At 38.9% G+C, this 23,023-nt stretch overlaps 2 protein-coding genes and 1 long non-coding RNA gene across 3 annotated transcripts in view; 1 reads left to right on the plus strand and 2 right to left on the minus strand.

Moving 5' to 3' along the window:
* Positions 1–1,160, minus strand: part of rcan3 (regulator of calcineurin 3) — a 40,036-nt gene extending 38,876 nt beyond the window's left edge. Inside the window, exon 1 of the mRNA XM_069152400.1 lies at positions 1,011–1,160. The gene's annotated coding sequence lies outside the window, so the exon portion shown is untranslated. The remainder of the gene's footprint in view (positions 1–1,010) is intronic.
* A 649-nt stretch (positions 1,161–1,809) lies between these two features.
* Positions 1,810–7,661, minus strand: nipal3 (NIPA like domain containing 3). Its single transcript, XM_069152403.1, has 11 exons — positions 7,410–7,661; positions 6,898–6,966; positions 6,288–6,459; positions 6,110–6,169; positions 5,727–5,872; positions 4,821–4,917; positions 4,526–4,661; positions 4,289–4,377; positions 4,054–4,117; positions 3,673–3,767; positions 1,810–3,512 (listed from the first exon to the last, which is right to left on the minus strand). The coding sequence occupies exons 1-11, from the start codon at positions 7,443–7,445 to the stop codon at positions 3,325–3,327; spliced, it is 1,152 nt and encodes a 383-aa protein (XP_069008504.1). The 5' UTR covers positions 7,446–7,661; the 3' UTR covers positions 1,810–3,324.
* On the plus strand, positions 3,455–12,037 carry LOC138200029 (uncharacterized). Its single transcript, XR_011178381.1, has 3 exons — positions 3,455–3,543; positions 8,190–8,260; positions 11,548–12,037. It is a non-coding gene; the product is annotated as an uncharacterized lncRNA (long non-coding RNA).
* Positions 12,038–23,023: the final 10,986 nt, after the last annotated feature.

Genomic DNA, 23,023 nt, shown 5'->3' on the forward strand with positions numbered 1-23,023 from the left:
TTTCTTCTTGGTTCTGTTGGGCGTTAGCTGGTGACTCAGAGCAAATCTACCATCTGTTTCCAGTCAAAAGTCTTCAGGCAACCGTTTTTAATAAAGATGCTACTGGCAGAAACAACAATCTCCATGAGCCTCACTTTTAAAACTACTTGTTGCTGCAATCGTACAGATTAAAGCACAAGAATTAGGGGACGCATGTAAGAATTTGTTTGGCAAGAAGCAGTCCAAAATGGATTTTGAAATTATGGGAGGTTGAGTAAGGTTAAAAGCTGGAAGTAAATCTGATATTGTTGCTTTAAGAAATGACATAAATGATAATTAAATTAACCAAGCAGTGCTTGATTCATTTTCTGACTTATTGACGAAAGGTTTAAATTCTAATAATTTCAAAGAGGCAACACGTGGGAAGAAATGAAACTCTCGTGTAAAAGAAAAGGGTTGGATGTGACCCCGTTGTGTGAAACGTTCACTCGGATGGGGTTTTAGCCCAGAGTCTGGCAACGTTGTCCTGAGGCTAGAGCGCCATCTAGCGGTATCCGCACGTACACCCAGCAGAATGACGCACATCATCAATATTTTTGAGCTCAATACCGTCAGCCGGATTTAGATTGACAACGACGAGGACGTTTATTTCATCAGGTGACGTCGACAACTGCACCCTCTTGCCTGAAGGCAAACAAAGAGAGGGGATGACACCGTAAACATCACACGTCCACTGCCTCTGTGGCCGGAGAGGATCGTGACATCAACATTTGCATTGGGTGTACACCGAGGAAACCCCTGGATTATTACGTAAAGCGCCACGAGCATTTATCATTGTCTGTTCTCACTTTATTCCCAACACCAAATGCTGTTTACAAAGCTCTAAAAAAAAAAAGAAAAGAAAAAAGATGAAATGTATACGAAAGTTACCAGAGAGCCAAGGGCGGCTTTCACACGGATGAAGTTACTGTTTTCATTTTTCCTTTATACCGGTTCCGGTGGAAATTCTTCTCGTCTGTATCATTACTCACCTCACTACTGTCAGTGAAAGCGGCCGAGAGAAGTCATTGCAAGCGGACTAGGAACATAACGTACAGGTGACTTTGTTGAATGAGAGACTGAATTCAGCTGCTTTGATATTTTTGGCTGCTGTCAGATGCGTGGTGGCGGTTTGTTATGGCAGGATCGTTGGATACCGTCTCTGACGCAGCCTACTCCAACGTCAGGTTAAACCAATGGGAAGCCGGCGCAGGCAACACGGCAACCAATCAGGCTGCACCAAGGGGAGGACGCTGAGGTTTCAGGATTGGTGGCGATCCAGCAGCGAAGCGGCACGCTGAGCGCTCGCTGCTGCAAACTGGATTTAATCATTTGACAAGGACGTCCAAGAGAAGTCAAATCGGCCAAAGGATAAGTTCACCGTCTCTCCTGCTGGGTAAAGGTAACGAGGTCTACAGACATTTAATGTTTCAACATGGATTACTGTTCCAATTCTCTGGATCCACCTGTTGCGCACACACACACAAAAAAGGTACTTATTGTGTTTTTGTCATTTTTTTTAAACAGTTGATTTTTAGTTTCTCATTGTTTTTAAAACGGTTTCCATAAAAGTAGTCTGTTAGATCAGTAGGATTTTACTGGAATGGGATAATACTAGTTTTGCTTTATGGCCGCAGAACTAAGATTAATACAGCACATTTCATGCACTTAAATTTTGAGTTGTTACTTGAATTTAATGGGGAAATGTGAAGTAGAACTGACCCTTATCCAACATTCAACTGAGGTAGAGGCCCTGAAATAATAAAAGAAGTCTGAGGAGTCACATTAGTGTAATGTTAAGTTTCGAGTTGTACTCGGACAACCAAAAATGTATTTGAAACCGCAGGAGGCATCACTCCAAATACACCCAAACTGCATTACATTACATGTTATGACACAGGATTACATATCATTCACAATGGAAAGCAATCCTAGTTTCATTATGAGTGAGAGCCCTTGCTTTACACAGTGATGCCAACATTAAACTTGGAAACACATTTCAACAAACAACCACAGACTAGATCACTAAAAGACCCACATATACGGAACACTGTGCATCTGGCATTTCTATTGCTGTTATATTAACACTGAAGAGATGCAGAGCTGCAGTGCTTCATGATGAGAAGTGCCTGATAGAGTACCATTTATGCTAAGATTCACTCATATATTGTGGCATTTTTCAGCTTGCAAAAGGTGACTTTTGTAACACATTGTACGAGAGAAAAATGTTGTAATTAAATACTATTATCTACATACTTTTTGTTTGCCCCCAGAATCTCCAAGCAATCAGGATAAAGGGAATACTAAAATAAACAAAGTTTACCATGTCCAATTTTTCTTTTTTTTTAGGATACTTTTTGATACTTCAAACCAGTTGTACCTGGTGAAGACAATGTCAAGACAACTTCCCTGCTATGAGTCATCCAAATCACACGCTGTCACTTCTATCATCAAATCATGCATCGTTATATTTTTCATTTAGACAGGCACTGAAGGGTTGCAGTTGCCTTTTGATATCTGATCTGACAGTGATTTATCACTCACCTACTTTTGTTATATACCGCCTTACAGTAATCTATCCAGTGTAAAACTACTTTTAAAGGCACATTAAAAGCAGGTTATAAGAGAACATGAATAAATATTATACAATAAATTCAACAATTGTACCCAGTATTTGGTCACATTAGAAAAAGCAGTAATTCAATGTAATCCCGAGAACGAATGGTAGAAAACTGAGTTAAAACTGTTCACGCAAGAGGCAGGTAGTTAGATCAAAGTCAAAATGTTCATTGGCAAGTCTTCTGACAAACTCTGAAAGTACATTCGAACATTGGTTGCTGGCCAACCCTTTAGGAAGAACAGATCATTGTATATTCCCATTAATGGGGGAAAAGGAACAACATTGCTTAATATTTGTCAAAGTCGGTACTCACTGGATGCTTCAAAGATGACGGAGTATAAGGCTGAAAGCTTCAAGGTGCAACACTGTCTCTGCTGTCATATTTCTGAAGCCACAACAGTCAACAGATTCAGGTTGCTTTTGTCTGCTCATTTCTGTAATTATTACAATTGACATAATCTCAAAAAAGGAAAACTTTCAAGGTTTTGGTTTAAAAAAAAAAAAAAAAAGAAGAGAGGAGTGTAAAGTGATAAGAGGACATTTAAAACACCCAGTGCACGCCGCCTACTGGCCCTGAAGTTGGACAGCGTTTTGGGAGAAAAGAAGTGAAGATACCCGTCCTAGCCTTTCAAGGTCCTTGAATGTTGTTTATAGTTGAAAGGAGTAAAGGTGGTTCGTATTCAGTTTCAATCTTTCTTTAGGTCAGGCTGGCCACGAGACGCATCAGTGGATCTGGAGCCGGCTGGTGGTTGTTGCAGGTTGACTGGTTGAGTAGCAGGAGCCGCTCCATCATTGTTGACAAGAGCCCCGTAGGAAAAAGAACCGTTGAAGTCTGGCTGAGTGACCAGGCCCTTTTCATGAATCGTCGGGACACCTGATGGTGGAACAGTATTAAGACTGAGGAGGTAAAATTACTGTGTGATGGATCTTCAATTTTGTATTTAAAGGTTGACTAGGCATGTTTGATAACTTAAAACAATTGGCCTGTGTTGCTTTAAATGAAAATAGATATAATGTATTTAAAGTATACAAACCATTAGCCACATCCATGGTGACATACGGCTCAAAGGTCTTGTTCTTTTTCTTGCTTTTGGTGATGAGAAACACGCCAAGGAAACAGAATGCAGACCTGTACAAAGCACAAAACAATCTGTTACAGCTTTTACTCAAAACAAATTTACTTCTGCTTTTCCCAACAGCACATATATTGACTTATCATAGGAGGAAAGGCACATGTATCACAAATAACATGAACAATGGCTCAGTTCTATTTAAATGTCCTAATAAGCCCAAAGCCTTACTTCCAGAAAGCGAAGAAGCAAAATGGAATTCAGTCTCTGTTATTTTATCAGTTCCACCTCATCTTTTCCTATTGTGATGTGTCAAAATGTCTTCTATGAAGGATGATTACTCACCCCAACAAAAACATGCAGATGTGAAGGACGTCTTCACTGTTAAACTCCCAGTAAAACACAGCTCCTGAAAACCAGAATAGAAGAAGTCCTTCATGTTTTCTACATTGTGTGAGTATGAAGCTGAAGCAAAGCAGGAGTTTTCAACTGTTACTCCAGCTCCAAGAGAGCTGATGATTTTCTATTTAAAACAACATGCCAATAGAGGAATCCAGCAGAAAAGAATGTCATAACTCACCAGCTACCACAGCGAAGATGGTGGAGAGGATGTAGTTGACACTGGCAATCTGGGAGGAGTCGTGCAGCTTGCAAGCTTGGGAGAGAAATCTAGGAAGAAATGACACAAAACAGTGAACGAGTACCATCAGGATAACCTCACTGAAACATAAGGAGGTGTAATTTGGTGCACCTAAAGAGTCAAAAATATAACCTGCTAATGAACGGTACAAAAGCGTCTCCAATGAAGGTGTCTCACCTGGCCTGGAAGACCACTGATGCCACCATGCACACAAACATGACACTGAAGATGGGGTAGTCAAGCTGCATGGCGCCCTCGATGCTGAGAACCAGCATGCCTGACACCGCCTTCACTGTAATGACTGTGACGGAGCCTGTGTGCAAAAAGTACAGCAAAACACAGAACAAACAAGTAATACGATTCATTTTCTTTAGACCACTAAAAACATTTCAATGTATCCTAATAAATATCGGTAATAGCTCGACTTAGTAGACGATATGAGATTGACCGGCTTTTAATGCAGGAAACTCACCCAGTAAAGCGACCAGCAGCAGAATAATAACGAGGTAGTTAGCGCTGCGCTGCTTGTAGAAGTATAAAAGCAGGCAGAACGTGATTATCCCCAAGAGCTGGTAATTAGGAAAATAGCAAACGATAAACACCAAATTAATATCATATAAACAAAACATGAAGCACTGGAAGGTTCAATAATAGCACAATTAATCTAAGAGCCAGGGACAAGTGTGTCTGCTGAATACCAACATAACTCAAGAATTTTGATGTTCGGTGCAAGTTTGGGGAGCAGAATTTGTGCCTAAAGGGAAGATCAAATAATCCAAAACAACAAAAGAAAAACATGACGTACAACACAACAGCCCCGCAGTAAATACTAACTTAGTGGAGCTTGTTATTGTAGAGATAATGTAATGGTCTGCACGTGACCACTTTGCTCAGGCAAAAATTATATCGTCTGATGTTGGTCTCCACAAGCAGACTTTCAACAACATTGAATGTTTTTTCTTGCCAACTTTACAACCTCCAGCCTCAAAAATGACTCCCTAGTGCCGTCCTGCAGGTCTGTCGTGTTACTTTTTAAGGATGTTGCATCGACAGAACATGAATGATGGTTCGGGAGGTGTGTGAAAATTGTATTTTGTAAACCCAGAGGTGTAAAAGAATATTTCAAACAAGAATATAACTGCCTCTGGATTTTGCAATTGGATTTTGTTCGGGATATACAGCATGTCTTTATTGAGCGTGCTATTTAGCAGCGTCTTAGATTCACAATTGGCCGATACATCCGAATCAACTGTTTAATATTTGTTTACTCAGTGTGGGATGGAAGTTCAGCTAAGAAGATCTATCGACAGGCAACACTAGATACATGTTGATAGAACCTTCTGTACCTAAACTTTTACAGTAAATACAAATATCCTACCAGATACAGGAGAACAGGCCACCCGACAATGTGCTTCACAATGTTCTCGGCTTTGAGTTTTTCATGAGAGTTTGGTCCGAATGCTACAAAGAGGTATGTTCCTCCTATTGTGAGGAAGTAGCCCAGGAAGGTCAGCCAATATTGCTCTGAAATAACATAAAACATGCAACTTATTAAAAGCAATCTGTGCTTGTTAAGTGAGAGTCAGCACACTTTTATAGGGTGGGTACATTTCAAACAAAATAGTCCCGGTACTGAGAGAAACTCTTTGACTGTGTCAGAGTCACAAGAGCAGCAGAGAGAATTTGCATACGATGGCACGAGTTCAGTGTTATTTGCATGACTGTCAATTTAATTGCACATAATACTTATTCTGAACTTACTTGCAAAGTCCTTTGGTTTCGTTTTCTCACGCAGAAAAATAAATCCCAAAATTGAGCTTGCTGGAAAACATTTTGAAAGGAGATGTTAGAACAAACTTTCCCGTTAACAAACATATAATAATTGGCTGTGTAGCTGCCAGTTCTCACGATTACTTGGGAACATGGAGTTAATACTCACTCAGTATAGACACCGCATTCAGAGGTGCTACGAGAGCGAGGGGGGCGAAAGCGTAAGAGACAAAGTTGGCTCCCTCCCCTAGGCAGGTGAATACAAAACCACACCACCAGGTTTTCGTGCGGTAGAAGGCACGCTGGTCCTTTGTTCCCGCCAATGTCAAATGGTTGTATTTCTGCAAGTGAAAAGCATGCAGGTAAAATACAGCAGAGACAGAATGTACACAGAAAATCCTAAATGTTATGCGTAGCTTAAAAAAAAAAAAAAAAATCACATATGAACCCACAGCAGGAAATAGTTTTGCGAGAGGGATATTGTAAATTAGAAAAAGGGACAAAATAAATTACATGGGCGTATCATGAGAGGACAACTGAATATTATTTGATCCATTTAAGATGAAACCCTGTATTGACAGCCGTAAGGGGTTACCCTGACTAGTCGACCCAGAAGCTGTGTACACACAGTGTTGACGTAAGAAAACATCATACCCAGAAATTAGTCAAACAAAACTGCTCAAACCACTTTTAACTACTGCGTCAGGGCACCTGGATGAGACGGCAGGCATTTTATTAAATACATGTTCAGGGCTTTTACACAGGAAGGGCGTCTGTACCTGAATACTTAAGGAGATGCTGACAAGCACATTTCCAAAAATTGCAAGTAAAGTCCCAATGAGGTTGTCCTAAAAAAAAAACAGAAAAGAGAAAACGTTTATTTATGTTTAATAAAACGATCCAAGCTTTCTGTTCAATTAAAATGTAACTTTTAACACAGCAAAACAATGGTCCAAACATAACACTTCAGAAAACTCAAAGGCATGGTGTTTGTGTTTGGATCCTCGGGGCCACCGTAGCCAGAGGATAAATTCACCTTTCTTTTCATTATGCTCTGTAAAACTTTTCACAGTTTTAACTGTCGGACGTGTTGATATTTTTTTTTTTTGTCTACAGTCGTTTTAAATATACATCTATAATCCTCTGTATTTTCAATTTTGTTACAATATTTATTTTGTTATCGCGAAAGGACACAGAAGCATCGTTGTACGAATTTAAACACCTGAAACACAGAACAGGTAAAAACGAAATATTAACATACGATTAAAAAGCAAACTAGTGAGCGTCTCACCGTGTAGGAGCCTCCTTCGGCTCTGTTATGGTCCATGTTGTTCGCCTTCAGAGGCAATTATTTTATTTTTTTTAATTATGAGTTGTAGCCAAACATTCAAATAACAGATACGTCATCTTATCCCGTTGCTTTTCGTTTGGCTTACGATATCTAGCGCTCATTTTTTTTTTTTTTTTGCGTTTTTCTTGCTTTACGCTGGAAAAGGAACCATCTTTAGGACGAGGAACTGCTCATTTCCGCGATTGAATTCACTTGCGCCTTGACGTAAGACGCTCAAATCACATGACCGCGTCCAACGCGTGACGCGGTTTTATTCTCAATGTGTTTTCTCTTTTTGTGCGTCTCATCGTGTGAGTCTGCAGTGCTGCGTGCAAACAGTAGGCGGTGCCATTGAGCTAAAACTGATCAGACCATTCACAGCGTAGGAGGAAGAAAATTATCATTTTAATTGGTGCTCAAATGCCAGTAAACTATTTAGATCACTTCCCCTTGGTCATTATCTGGATACCATGGACATTTCCAAGAATAAGTAGCTTAAGTGTGTCATATAAGCCAATCCATTACAGTTATTTTCATGGATTAAGTGACATGATGTCTTCACATAAACAAATTCACCCCTAATACTGATTAATTCATCAATGTTTCATGATGATTACTGATTCATTAAATTGAAAATAAGTATTCCTCTTCTGATCCTCCAAAAAGAAACGGACACTCACCACGGCATCGTAATATAATTCTGACTAACGCTGATGGTATGTTCTCTTTGTGTCATTGCAGCAGTGAAGGAGGGACAGTACAGCACGTCAGCCACACTGTTTCTATTACAATAGCTGTGGAAAAAAACAACGGTAGGTCAATAGAGGGTGTGAGCTACTGTTGTAACAGACAGGAGAGATTTGTTTATTTTTTATTTCAAAAGCAAATAGTTAGGAACAGATGAGTCATTGTATTCACATGCAATATTGGCAAATAATTAAAAACAAAATAATTTAATTTGCAAACCAGCAGGGGGAGGGAAGCACCATAGCTGGGAGAACACCATTGGTGGAGCAGGAAAAGTGCTCAAATCAAAGCCCAAACATTCCTATGTTAATGAATCAGCCATTTGATGTTTGAGTGATGCTCATCTTGCATTTTAAATACCTCAATACGTGAAAGTAATGAGAGATGAAGGGTGTGCTTTTAACTTCCCCTTGTTTTTTTTTTCTCACTGGCATGATGTAAGAAAAGCAGTTCTTTGTCAGAGCTGTGAACTGAGGATTTCTGCTCATATTGGTCAGATTGCATTTTTTTTTTAATCAAAAGAAATGCCTGAATATTTGTTGCCAAGAAGTTGATATATTCTCCCCCTTCCTCAGAGTTAAAAAAAAAAAAAACCACGATTAAATCATTGTGACTTCCAGTGGCAGAAGTTACAGAGTTGTTTTCTTCCATCACAAGAATTATTCGGACAATTTGTGTATGTTCCTAAAGGGGGTTGTTGTTACATTCCTGTCTGTAATTCATGAAGGCAGTCTAGGTTTGCTTGGATCTATAGCAGCTCCATAAAGTCTGTAGCCAAAACACCCTCTCCTCCCAATCTACAAAGCCTTTGTTGCCTTCAGTGACAGTTAAATGTCCTTAGCGAGTTGTTGGAATGAGACGTTACGGCGTTGGGGACCGTGATATTTATTACAGCGACACTGATTACAGGCCACGGACTGCATGTGGAGGAAGGTAGATAGATGCAGTGAACAAGTGCTTCTTCCTCAGGGTGTTAACAGGTGTATGAAGGTATGCAGGTTAACCTTTTCCACTGCACTCATCAGGAGAGATACGAATCACGCTATTACTCTTCAGTCAAAGTGTAAGGATTGTAGCTTATAGTAAAGATAATAAATACATTACTGCATCAATACTTTGCATAATAAAGTTATAGTTTGCTTTTTAGATCATGCAAACATTGAAAAATATATTTTGTTTGGTCGGAGTTTAGATTAGTTTGAATTGAATGTAATTAATTGAACTTGTCACAAAGCTGTTACACTCACCGATGCAACGAAAAGATCATGTTAAATAGATATAATAGATATATAGGTTTCATAAATACCTCTAAAATATGTAAAAGAGAAAGTAACTGGAACATGAGGAAAATTATTTAAAAAAAGAAAGAAAATATCTAAATACAATATTTCGAACAGCATGAAAAACAGCAGAAAAACAAATGACACACATCAGACCTGCCGTCAAGCTAAATATGCACACGCTGATGTTTGTAATTTTAATGTCTCTTCACCATCATTTTTATTGTTTATTGTCAATAAAAAAAAAAACTTTTGTGATGGTTTGAAGGCTAAACAATGCAATAAATAGCTAATTTCTATAGAAAACAACACTGAATGACTTTCATGATTTTTTTTTTTTTTAAATGCAAATGACAGACAAACATCATAATAGACTCATCAAGAAGTAACATTCAATGTGCCTCTGAGTCATTAGATATGCAAATGTCCCATAAAGCATCTATTTAAGTTATTATCTTCCATTGTGTTCCCACAAAACAGTTCTGATTATTTATTATGTATTTATTTATTATGATTCATGATACTTAAAGTATGAATAGATTTGTTGAGACCCTGCTGGGTCAGAAGTCTTGCAGGTGGAGGTGTGTCCCTTCCTCAGGACATTAGGTGATGCTGCTTACTGGACAGACCTGTTCACTGCCACCTGTGTTTGTTTTTGTGTCCCCTTCAGACAGCTTTAAAGTCTCTGTGGAAGAATGAATGGATTAACGGGCTGTTGACGATGATTCAGTGTATCAGAAAACGCTGCACAAATTGAAAAGCATCCATGGGTCTGCAGCTAACAATTATTTCACTTAGGAATTCACTATTTTTTTGATTCATTAATTAATAGTTCAAACTTCAGCTAAAATTTCCAAGAAATGGCAACAATTTGTTAAAAAAATAAATAAATAAAGCAAAAGCAAATCAAGTATGATTTCCTAATCAGAAGACAAAGAAAAGCAACAAATTGAGAAGCATCAAACGTTTGTAAGTTTTTCTGTAAAAAGGACCGAGACCGTCAATCAACTATCCAACTGCAGATTTTTTTTGTCCGATGATTAATCAGTTAATCCAGTAATTAGTTCAGCTCTTGTAACAATAAAGATAACATAGAACTTTGTTGATTCCGAAGAAAATGATTGTGCTAAGTAAAACCAGTAGAGTAATAACTTCTAATAGAATAACAATACAAGTAAGATGACATTAATAAAACAAATACACTGAAAAAAAAATCACATTTGCAATGATAATAAAAAAAGTAATATTGCACATAAAAATGGACAAACATACCAGCTTTGGAGGGATTTATCCTCTTGATCAATCACTTAATTGTTCAGTCTATCAACTATCAAAAAAATATTTAATTTGACAAGCTGCAACAAGGGAATTTCAGAATTGTTCTGATTTAAAAAAAAAATGATAAATGGATTATCAGGATTTTCTGTTGATGATCTTGATTATTTGATGGACTCTCTATGCAACCCGCCGTCCCCATGTGCTCGTTGCAAGGCAGAGGTCATAGAGAAAACTGAGAAACAGCCTTTTTATTTCCTTTTTTTGTGGCTTTGTGTTAAAAAAAGAATTCCGTTGACATCATAAGAGTTTGTTGAACTTTTACACTTCTGGCGCCGAGTTGCAACACCTGCACGTTTTAAATTGCTTCTGTATCCTCTAATTTACAAGAGACAAGGGGCTTTTTCCAACTAATGCATCCTGAAATTTACATTTCTCATCTTCAGCTACTTTTATAGACCCAGAAAAATAGTTTTATTCTTAAATTAAACTGTTTAAAAGCTGTTTAAAAACCTATTTATTTCCCCTGGCCTATCCGCTTTGATCTTAACTTGCCACTTTTGTGTGATTTGTGTTAGTTTGTCTTGATTTTAACGTTACTTACTTTTAGTAATCCATTCTTTTCGAATGTATGACTGCTTATCTATGTGCGGCACTTTGGGCAACCTTTGTTGTGTGTTAAAATGTGCTATACAAATACATTTTGATTGATTGATTGATTAAAAGATGATCTATCGCATCATTAAGTTGTGTTTACAATCAGCAGTGTCTGTGTTCTCTTCTGCCTGTTCCTTTAGATGCGTGGGCGCTGTCCAACATCTCCAGAGGAATGCACGAACGTTGGCAACAAGCATTGCGGTGTTTATTTAATAACTGCCAGGCCCATTTAAAAAAACCAAACAGACCAGCATCCCTTTGTAATGACTGAAGAATGCATATACGTTAGATAGGAGAAGGTAATGAAGGAGATGTATTCATTGCAATGTGGCACCATGCAACAGGAAGACGCTTCTCCATGAGGTGATACTCCAACGTGTGCTGGAATGTTAACACGTTATAAAGTGGTGGCGGAGGAGCAGGCTTTTCCTAAATCCTCTGCGGGTCCAGGCACGTTGTGAACACCTGTAGCAGTGAGTCTGAGGCGACAATGACAACACCATAAAGAATGCTGGATTTAATATCTGAGTGTCATTAGGCACATTGTGACTTTGGGGCGCAATGCCGATTGTGTTCACAAACCAACCCTGCGCTGGTTTCGATCACATTGTGTGCGTGTTGATCCGTCAGCCAAACAGGGTGAAGAACGATGTGCGACAAAAGACATGAGACAGAAAATAAACGTCCTACAATTACAAATGGTTTTTCATTCATTTAGTTTCTTCAGCGACTTGTTCCTGTTTCCTGTCGTGGGAATCTGGAGTCTCTATTGGGCCCAATGCCGGGAGGCAAATTTAATTATTTAAAATTTTCATCAGAGGAATTGCTCTATTTTTGCATATTGTTATCAGTCAACGATTTCCTTAATGACGATCATGTCAGACACAAGTTGTGATTTCTAATTTAGAGCCAAAGGGCCTTTTAAAAGATTCTAATCCTGTCTGCCATTTATATGAGAGCTCAGTTTCCAACTTTGTCAAAATTCACAGTGATTGTCCTCAAAAGTACAGATGTATTTAGGAAGGGAGCGACAAAGCTGTGTTCATCTTATCTCCTAGTGGCCCTTTGCCTGCTCTGTTCAGTCCGAGCTCTGTTGTGCTGTGCGTCTTACCTGGCTATTATGTGTGTGAGGAGAATTACAGTGTGCTGATCTCTATAATTAGGATATCTTGCATGAGCACTGATGAAAACTCCCAAAGGTTGTAAATTACCTTTCTGCCTTGACTCCATTATAGACAGGGAGCCTGTCACATGGAGTACAATACATGAGTAATTAGGACACAATTATAGATCATATAGGCTTCTTTCAATTGTAGTCATGGGGCATCATACTTCTGAGCCTCTCTTTAGATCATATTAATCCTTTTTCCATAATGACACATGAATAGAGAATTATATTCTTATGATTTAACACCTTGTTTCTTTAAGTACAATTTAAGATCCATCTTTTGTATTTCAGATACATTAAAACATTTATATAATGATTATTTCTCTACAATGCATTTATCACACATTTACAATCAAATTCTTTATGTTAACACCAACCCAAGCCCATCAACTATGCAAAAGATGTTCTGATCCCCTCATATCCATTTTCATATATTCATAATTCTACTATTGCTATTTTTGTCCACTCAATTCCTCCCACGTGGGTTCCCTGTCTAAAGCTTTCTTAGGCAATTTTTGTTTTTTTTCCTATAAAAATATAACTGACAACAGATTTTTTTTTTCAACTAGAATTCTTATGAAATTATTCTGATGGCCATGCAATGATACTGCATATGACAGAGTAACACTTAAAACAACATTCACTTCAGATCCTCTGTATTATTATTCAGCATTGGAGACGTAAGCAACCAAAAATGTCAAATTCCAGCACAATTACTCTAAACATGGCTTCATCCTTCACATAACTTTTAGTTTGTGCTCAGTTAAAACTCAGTCAGAGTAACATAGAGTCGATGTTGTGAGAACCCACATTCAGCACAGTTCAAGATGTTCCTCCTCTCACCTGCAGTTATGAAAGGAGTAACGTAACACTTTGTCTCGACTGTTGACTCCGACGTGCTGTATACATTACACACCTCCGAGTTTTGCAGTGAAATACTGTGTGTGTGTGTGTGTGTGTGTGTGTGCCTGTGTGTGTGCATGTGATTGTGTGTATGTGTGTGTGTGTGTTGTTGTGTGTGTGTGTGTGTGTGTGTGTGTGTGTGTGTGTGTGTGTGTGTGTGTGTGTGTTGTTGTGTGTGTGTGTGTGTGTGTGCGTGTGTGTGTGTGTGTGTGTGTGTGTGTGTCTGTGTATATGTGTGTGTGTGTGTGGGTGGGTGTGTGCCTATGTGTGTGGGTGTGTACATGATGAGAAGAGGAATTTCCTTTATTCTGTTTTTGGCTCTCAGCTCTACATTTTGTTGGCGTGTTATTCTAATTCGTGTGCACTCACTGATTGTGAAGGTTGTAGTTCACTACTTTCGGTTTGAGGCTGTTTTTCTGGCATGTTTGGAATTGGAGTTATAGTTGAGAAACGGCTTTAAAATACTGCTTTTACATAATAATCCAACAATATTTAATACATCCCTCTGCACAGCCTTCCTCTTACCATGCAGCAGTTATGTCTGATTTACACACTGCACTTGCAAAACGATTTAAATACTTGCTGCAGCTGCCCACCAGTACGACCCAGTGGCGCATCGCCTGTAATGCATGTTTCCACAAGTGTGTTGAGGTGTTTGCATTTACTCATGCTAAGTTAGTATTGTACAAATACATAAGAAGTGCTCAGGCGTGGAGTGAGGTTGTGCAATGTGTAGGGTTTTAGGGTTGCTCTACCTGACGCTACCTTCATGCTTCCTGGCTGTCAGTGCAGCATGATTTAAGACTTGGGCCACAACGCACAACGTTATCCTGTCTGCCTGTTTGTGTGTGTGAGACAGAGACATCGAGAAAGAGGGAAAGCTGCTGTCTGTCTGAAACCCGAGCAGAGAGAAGACAGCAGAGAACGAACAAAAGCCAGTGTTTCATTTTCTGATTTTTTTCTGTTGTCTTTAGTTGTTCCTTCATATTTTCAGCACCCTGCAATCACGGCATCTTGTTAGCTTTGGATTCAGGTTAAACTTGTTGCAGGAGACGACAACTCCCTCCCTCCCTCCGTCCCTCTGTCCCTCTGTCCCTTCCTCCCTCCCTTCCTCCCTCCATCCTACACCCCCCTCAAACCACACACACATACACACACTCTCTTTCTGCCTTGTCCACCCTCCTCCTCATCTCCTCCCCACATCTTTTCCAGACTTCCATTCACACTTGTCCCTCGATTTGCGTTTTCTTTTAAATGGGTGACAAGTCGCATTTGTCTTAAAGGCATGACTGTCTCTCCCCACCACCTCTGTTCTTTATGCCCTTCCCTTCTCTCATCCCCCTTCTTTGCACTGGAGGGTGACTTCTCTCTTTCAGGAGAGTTACACAATAGCAGGTGCATGTCTGCCGGATATGATTAAAAATAATTCACCCAATTATTGACCTTAGTCTAATTAAAACTGCATTTTAATGAGACTGCGCTTTCAGTATCATGTGCACACAATCTTTCTGCATTTAGACCCTGCAGTATATGTTATACCTTAGTCCCTTTTTTCTTTTTGAAAAGTTATTCGGAAAATGTTGTTTGCGATGCAATTTTATATTAAATATATTATGTATGTAGTTTATATTATAATCACTTCTACATTTAATATTTTTATATTAAAATATGCGTTTAAAACATTACAAAATGATGCTTGAGCTTTCGATGGCTGTTGCCACCCAAATGGTTCTCGGCGCTCAATTTTGAGTGTTTCACCCTTTATTTACAAGACATTGTTGGCACACATCCAAATACCCATTACAGCTATGTCAGTAAAAGCATGGACATTTAGAAAAAAGTCATCTTTTTAAGAATAAGTTGAAAAGAAATAAAAAGAAAACTGACATCAAAAGTTTTTATAATCACAAACCCATACTGAATAAAATAGCAGACAACCTGGATGTTTTTTTTTTTTTTTTTTTTTTTTTATAACACTGAAGAACATTAATGATAGTTTTAAACTTTGGCTGTGGACCAGGCCCAGAGGTCACAGGATCGTGCATCAATACGTCAATCTTCCGTGTTCCCTGCCTGCAATGAGGCGCACCCTGCTGCGAACCTTGAGCAGGGCACGCTGTGATTGTTCCAGAGGATTGAGGAGAAAAGGAGTGCGTGGTTCCTCCAATTCTCCGACGAGTCAAGACATGTAGACTGAAACTGGGCGAGACGAAGAAAGGAAAAGGGAGGGAGAGAGAGAGAAATAGATTATAGGGAAGTATCACAGGTGAAAATGTCTTCCCTATGATCATAGAAAAACTTTGTCGGGTAAAAGTCAATATGAACTTTATTCACAAGTGATACGTTTGAATATTTTTACTTGTATGTTTATTTTTTTCTTCTTTTATATAATTATTCGATATTTACAGAAGAAACATTTTACATTTTAAAAAATTGTTGTAAAAACAGCATTAGCACATTTTACAAGAAGCACAAGGACATTAAAATAATGAAAAGTGACATATAAAGGAACATAGACAATTGAAAGACAAAGCTACTAAGGATCCATTAAAAAATAGTGTTCATTCTGTAAATAGAGAATGTCTATACAGAGGTGACATGCCAGCAACAAAAAAAAAAGTGAGTTTCTGTGAGACAGTTTCATCACTGAACCTGGGGCAAGGTGGTCTGAACATGTTCCCTGCTTTATTTGGGATGATGAAGCAACAAGCCTGGAAAGCTCTCCTCCTCCACTATCCCACGGGAATATCACCACTCATCCATAGAAAAAGAGGGAGAGAGAGGGATGATGGGTGGATGAGGGAAAAAAAAAAGAAGGAGGAGGAGGGAAAATAAGGGGTGATCGGAAGGTAGAAGAGAAACAGAGGTGTTTATAGTCAGCAAAAGGAAATGATGTACAGACAAAGTGGTTCCTGCTTTATTATTGAGTGATAATTGATGGAACTGACACTTGTACTCGATTGGGTGTCATTTCCCAGAAACATATTCTCACTGCTTCCTTCATCTTCAGTTTCCACTTGAATTTTACCCGCAAGTGAACGTCCATGCCTCCATAATCACTGATAGTGCATGCTGACATGGAGGAGATTGTATATACAGGCACACTTAAAAAACCATGCACCCTCATTAGACTCTTACAAACAATTGTGACACAAACAAAGGTTTTGTGCTTTAATTGCAGCAGTGTCCTTTTATGTTGGCGATATAGAGGAGATTGTTGCAACTAGTAATATCTTGTCTCGTGAATATGAGCTGCACTGTATCTGCTGTGAAAATACACTGACTGCGTGTTGTATTTCTGCCTGCAGGGATTTTTTTTTTTTTTTTTTTCACCAAAATATCAGCACTCTCTCTCCAGAGACAGAAAAAAAAATGAATATATGGGTCTGATCGATCTCCACAGAGAATCGTTTCCAGTGCATCCTACTGTGTGTATGTCTCGGGTTAATTTTTAAAACTGTTGGAGAAGCCGCTGACCAATCAGCATTGACCACTAAAACTCTACCACTGCAGCTACATTTAGAAAAGAAATGAGTCTCAACTGAATGCTGGTTGCCAACCTTGGTGATGACATGACTACAAAGAATCACTGGGCCCATGCAGCCGCAACATAGCCGAGCACATAATCCCACGTTAAACTGCAACTTGTCTTCTTTACGCTTAGCTTTTTGTGCAGGTTAAATACAAAATATATAATTTGTGACAATTTGCGGCGCTTTAAGCAATTATATTGTTCATTTCCAAAAGAGCCATGCTAGCTCAACCTGTTTCCAGTCTTTATGCCAAGCCAGGCTAATGGCTTTTTCCCAAAATATGACTATTATTTATTTCTATCTTGCAAAACCTTTGGTATGACCTTTTAAACTCTATCAAAATGTACATAACTATTTCAGACAGTAGATACTTAATACGTTTCATACTAAATCGCATTAGAGTTCCATCGGTTCTGGTCACGGTGCACTTATGCACATTTTTATATTGCTAATTGCTGTAGATTAAAATCCTCCAGAAGCCACTTATGAGGGGAGGTTGTTACTTCCTCTGGCCCAAGTGGATCCAGAATGAAACCTAATATGGAGATGAGCCCAATACCTGCTCAGTGGTTGAGTGTGGCTCCTCTAAAATGGCCTAAACACTGTATATTGGCTACGTGTGTGTATGAAAATCTAACAGGCTTCTGTTGCAACAAAGGATTTCGAATCACTTCTTACCTTCAAATTGTAATCTTACCCTATTCTAAACCTAATTTTCATGCCTCGGAAGTGTCAATAAACTCAGACATCTGATCTCTACGTCCTGAGGAAACGTCTCGTGACACTGCTGCGATTTTCACAAAAAATGTAAATAAAGTCGCACATCTCTGAGATTTCAGTGTATTTATTTACAAAAGGCGGCAGGTTTAATTACTAAATCAATATTCTATAAGAGATGTAGTTTCTTTAAATCTTGACACCTGACAAGGCGTACATTGGCATTATTAATTTGTCTTAGTTGATGTGACAGAAGGGAGAGAACTGAGAAACGATGCCTTACGTGACAGACAAGATTATTGCTTGTCTGCATCCACCACCTTTGTTTGTGCATGTGTTTTTGGATGTGCGTGTGTGTATGCTTGGTAACTTTTTATAGTTTGCAAATGTGCGTGTAGGTGTGTCATTCCACGGTTGTTCTTATCTTGCCGACGTTTCATACCAGTGTGTCAAAAACAGAACTAGTCTGAAACAGAAATGAAACTGGAATGAATGTAAACACAATTACAAATACCGACAGTCTTTTCACACTCTTAAACAAACAGCTCTTCTCAGTATGCTGAGCTCTTCATGCCTGTCTACATTCCCCTATCTCACTATTTTAAAATGGCTAATGTTCAGCAAAAAAAACCTTCTCAACCCAGCCTACTTAGAGAATTATAACTCAATCTCCAAACAGCCTTCCTATCCAAAATCCTTTAAAAACAAAAACAAAAAAAACGTGACGGATCAACTCCTGAAGTTGGCTGATGGTCATAACAAAATTTTGAGTGACAAGATTTTAATGTGTGCATCAACAATCATGTGTCCTGCAGTTAATCACTTTATTGGTGAGTTACACACAAATTTCCAATCTCCTGCTTGTAACCTTGGTATCAACTATGAGCAGTATACTGTTTAACTTTTGACCCTCTTGTTAATAAGTTCGTCCAGTGCTGTTTTCTTCAGAAAAGAAATCTTGAGCTGTTAATTCACACATTCATTCGCTCCTATCTAGAGGATTGTAATCCCCACTGTACATGCCTGAGTCAAGCTTCTCTAAATAATTTACAGTTATTCCAAAATATAGCTAGCAGGTTCTGTTCTTGCATCCTTTCAAGGGCTTCCTGTAAAGTTTAGTATAAAGTACAAGATCATGTTAAAGCACTTGTTCCTTACTTCTCGCCCACTCCAATCCTCAGATCTTGGCCTTTTATCCACCTCCCTCCACCTTTGTTGTTTTAGCTTACTTACGCACATATACAGAAGTAGTCAATCGAAGTACACCAACTGTGAAATATCCAAAGAAGAAATCTTTAAAAGGCTTTATGCATTTATATAACACCTTTTATTCAGGCTTCACCTGCTTCACTCTGTTGAACTTTAAAATGTCCTTGGTGAGAAATCAAATAATTTCTCAGAAACTAAATTGCCTGCCGCTGCAGAGGCGTTTCGGATAGAAGGTCAAAAGCTCAGGCGTCATGTCAAAATAAATCATTCTTTCTTAAAAAGTTGTGCAAACTTGCAGTCAGTCTCACATTTCCTATTTGATAAAAATAAATTTGGCAGGTAGACAAATATGGTTATTGTTTGATTGATTTTAGATAACTCAAATTTGAATTAATGTTGTAGTCACGAAGTGTTAACACACTCCAACCATTCCAACACCCCAAACAAATATTTTTTTTCAATGACAAGACACATAACAGTAATTGTTCATAGTATTTTTTTGTAATGCAATTCTTTTATACAGGCAAAACTCTCCTACTATTATTAATTATGGATAGAGTTAGATTTGGTCTTTATGATATTGTGCTCATTTAATGAAATTGCATGAAACTAGGCCACAGTTTCCCCTAAGCAGTGCTCAGAGAAATACGTTTGTGTTGAGCAATGCAAACACATATCCTTCTCTGTGGCTTCCTCATGCCCCAGGCACATATTGTCCTAACCTCCAATAGCCAACATGTAAATGTCAGCGTGATGAGACTTTGAAGTCACGGTAGAATTTCTAAACTTGTGCTGCTCCCATTTTTTTTTTTACTGTGTCCTGTTTTCACCCTCTCATGCTGCTTTTTCATATTCTTGCTGTCCCTTCTTCACCCCTCAGTTTCACCATTTCTTCCCCCCCCCCCTTTTTTTTTTTTTTTTTTTACACCTAAGCCCCCCCCCCCCCCCCTTTTTTTTTTTTTTTTTTTTTCTTTTTTTTTATCCTCCCCCCACCCCGAGCCCTCAGTCTGGGCAGTGTGGAGTTTCTGGGAGTGGTTGCTGATGGCTTGGTGGGTGAAATAGTGCAGAGAAGTGGGGCTGACTCGGTGGGGGGTAGGCAGAGAGTCTTTCCAGACTCTTGGAGCCTCTCTAGTCTAGTTCAAACAAAGTGACAGGACTGTTCTCTGAAGAGGTCTCTTCATCCTCCTCAGTATCACCGACCTGAGGAAGTCAACAAATCATGTAAACACACACATTGGCTATACACAGATCTTAGAGGAAGACACATTATCCTAGAAACAGTGTACTGAGTTTACACACACTCTTCTTTGGATTTTACACCAAGTAATGGGCTCATAAGCATCCTTTGATTTCGAAAACCAAAGCCTGTATACTTAAAACCTTGTTTGCATGGACACTAGGCATCTGTATCTGCAAATGATTGAATAGAAATGCTAACACATAATACCACAACACTGACCAACTAATCAAGTCTTAATACAACAGTTTCAAAATACTCAGATACAAATAAAAGACATGAGGAGTAAAAGAGAAGTACTTTCAGTAAAAGTACTTACATGACTTCATAGGTGAGCAGCGCATCATGTTTTAGAGGTTTAACATTTGTTTTGTAGGAAGAAAAATCCCATCTTTCAGATAGAAATAGCTGAATAAAAAAGCACTTGACCTATTTGATCGTAGTGGTGATGTCTGGCTCCACACATGCACAAAGGAATTATGAGGGAGTCGAAAGGAAGTTACTACATCATGTCATATAAAATGGCATTTAAAATATATTTCAATATTTAATTTTTGTATTTTTTTTGTATTTTTTTTAAAAAGAGCCACCAGCGAAATATACAATTTTGAACCATCTAAGAAACATTATGTCAAATGTGATGTACATTGATTTGCTTCTCTTAGTTAAACTGAACTGCTATTAGATATAAGTGAATAAGGAAGAATCAGCCACAGTGGAAATGGGAAAGCAGTAAATATAACAGGGCTTTACGATAACAGGTGCGCCCAGTTACCATAAGGCCTGGTTTCCCAGTGAGGACAGCAACAAGCTCCGGGCCTCTTATATCTCACTTAACCCACAGCATTCCTCCATGACAAACCAGGCATTAGAGTAGATGGAGAGATACAGGAAGAGAAAGAGATGGGGAGATATGTTTAGTGTGTAGGAGTTGATGAGACGGATCAACTACAGAACAAAGGAATTGACTACTATTTTCATTAGTTTGACTTATTTGTCGCCGATTAAGAAACGGAATATGCGTGATCTTTATGATTAGGGTTGGAAGTATTGTTGAAAATGTTCTCAAGTGACAGCAGCAGATAAGACGTGGCTGCCAAACAGTCTTAAGGGAAAGGAGCAGGAAAAGAAGGTGAAAGGAAGAGTAAGTGGCAGACAGGAAAAGGAGAACGAGAGATAAAGTAGTGGGAGGAGAGAGGTGATGAGAGCGCCCCTTCTCAGCAGCAGTCGTGCGTAGAGTCAGTGCTGACGTCTGTTTGTACGCTGCCATGCATGGCTGCATGCTCACACTCACATGCACACAAACAGTCGCACAACAGGCCGCCATGTCTCGGCTTCTTAGTACACAGATGAGTTTCAACAGCAGTCGTTTGAACATCTAGTGACGTCCATCCATCTTCTGATTCCCCCATCGGCCCCCACCTTGTCAGTCTGGGCCACAGGTCTCTGTGGGTCCTTTGACACCTGTGATTAATTTGATATGAAAGTTCAGCACTAATCTTTTGGTAGGAAATTAGAGAAACGGAAGAGGAACCTGTCTAAACTTTTTCTTCCCATATTTTCTGGAGAGAAATACAGTATGTAATTTTGAAGTAAAATAAGAAAAAACAGTAAAATATAAAATACCTTAATTTAATAAATTGAATAAATATTAATTTGAACATATTCCTTATTTTTATTTTTTTAAATACATTTTGAGCTGTCATGTTTTGGTTAAAAGACTGCTTATGTTAAACTAGCTGTAAATTGACATTCATTGATTAGAAGGGCAAAGACTGAACATTGTCTCCATGAAGGAGTTTTATTGGAAATACTTTGGACATTTTGTTTTAATTACAGGCTGAAGCATAAAATGTCTCGTTCATGATTTTGTTTATATTTCTTATATTTAAAAAAAAAAAAAAAAAAAAAAAGTCAAAATTTATATTTAGAACTTGCTGCACATGTTAAACTTAAAGTGGCAGGTGCCCCTCATACTTTAGAGAGAGTGGCACAGAGAGCAGGAAGCCAGGATAAAAGGGCTAAACAGTTTGAATTGTTAATTTCTCAGTACTAGTGAGGGTTCGGCAGAGAAAACACGATGAGAGAGAAAGAAACTGAAAAAAGTCCTTTACAACCTCAACGAGTGGAGTCAATGATCTCTTTGGGAAAGAGAGATCTGCGTCCATGTTATCGTGATCTGTGTGTTCTCCTCTTCTGCCCCCTTCTATACCTCATGGTTCTATAGTTTGAGTGGGCTCTTTGGTGAGGCGTACATGTGCACAAACCTGGGTTATGGGCTATACCTTGAATAACTTATATGATTCATTTAATTGTGTAGATAAGCTCTGAGGACATATTTACTTTGGAGTAATGAAGTTGTGTTATACACAGAGTGTCTTCTTTCTTCTTTCTCTTGCCCTTCTGATTCAATAGAAATTTGCCCTCGGGATGTATGTGTCTGTGCGTGTGTGTGTGTGTGTGTGTGTGTGTGTGTGTGTGTGTGTGTGCGTGTGTGCGTGTGTGTGTGTGTGTGTGTGTGCGTGCGTGCGTGTGTGCGTGTGTGTGTGTGTGTGTGTGTGTGTGTGTGTTGGTCTTTTAATCTGTAAGGGTGTGCAATAGTGTGTGGGCAAGCTGTACAGCACGCACCCTTGTGTGCTACCATGCCAGATTCCCTCAGGTGTCAGCAACAAGATGTGCTCACACACACACACACGCACACACGCACACACACACACGCACACACACACACACACGCACACACACACACGCACACACACACACACATACACACACACACACACACACACACACACACACACACACACACACACACACACACACACACACACACGCACACACACACACGC

This window comes from Embiotoca jacksoni, unplaced genomic scaffold (assembly GCF_022577435.1).
Source record: "Embiotoca jacksoni isolate LCO1_2020_lvr unplaced genomic scaffold, fEmbJac1.0.p SCAF_18, whole genome shotgun sequence".
Taxonomy (NCBI): Eukaryota; Metazoa; Chordata; class Actinopteri; family Embiotocidae; genus Embiotoca; species Embiotoca jacksoni.

Coding starts and splice junctions, on each gene's coding strand:
- nipal3 (XM_069152403.1), bottom strand. CDS start 7,445: ATGGACCATAACAGAGCCGAAGGAGGCTCCTACACG. Junction 4,918..5,726: donor GGCCTGTTCTCCTGTATCTG/GTAGGATATTTG, acceptor CCTAATTACCAG/CTCTTGGGGATAATCACGTT. Junction 4,378..4,525: donor TCAGTGGTCTTCCAGGCCAG/GTGAGACACCTT, acceptor ATTTCTTCCTAG/ATTTCTCTCCCAAGCTTGCA.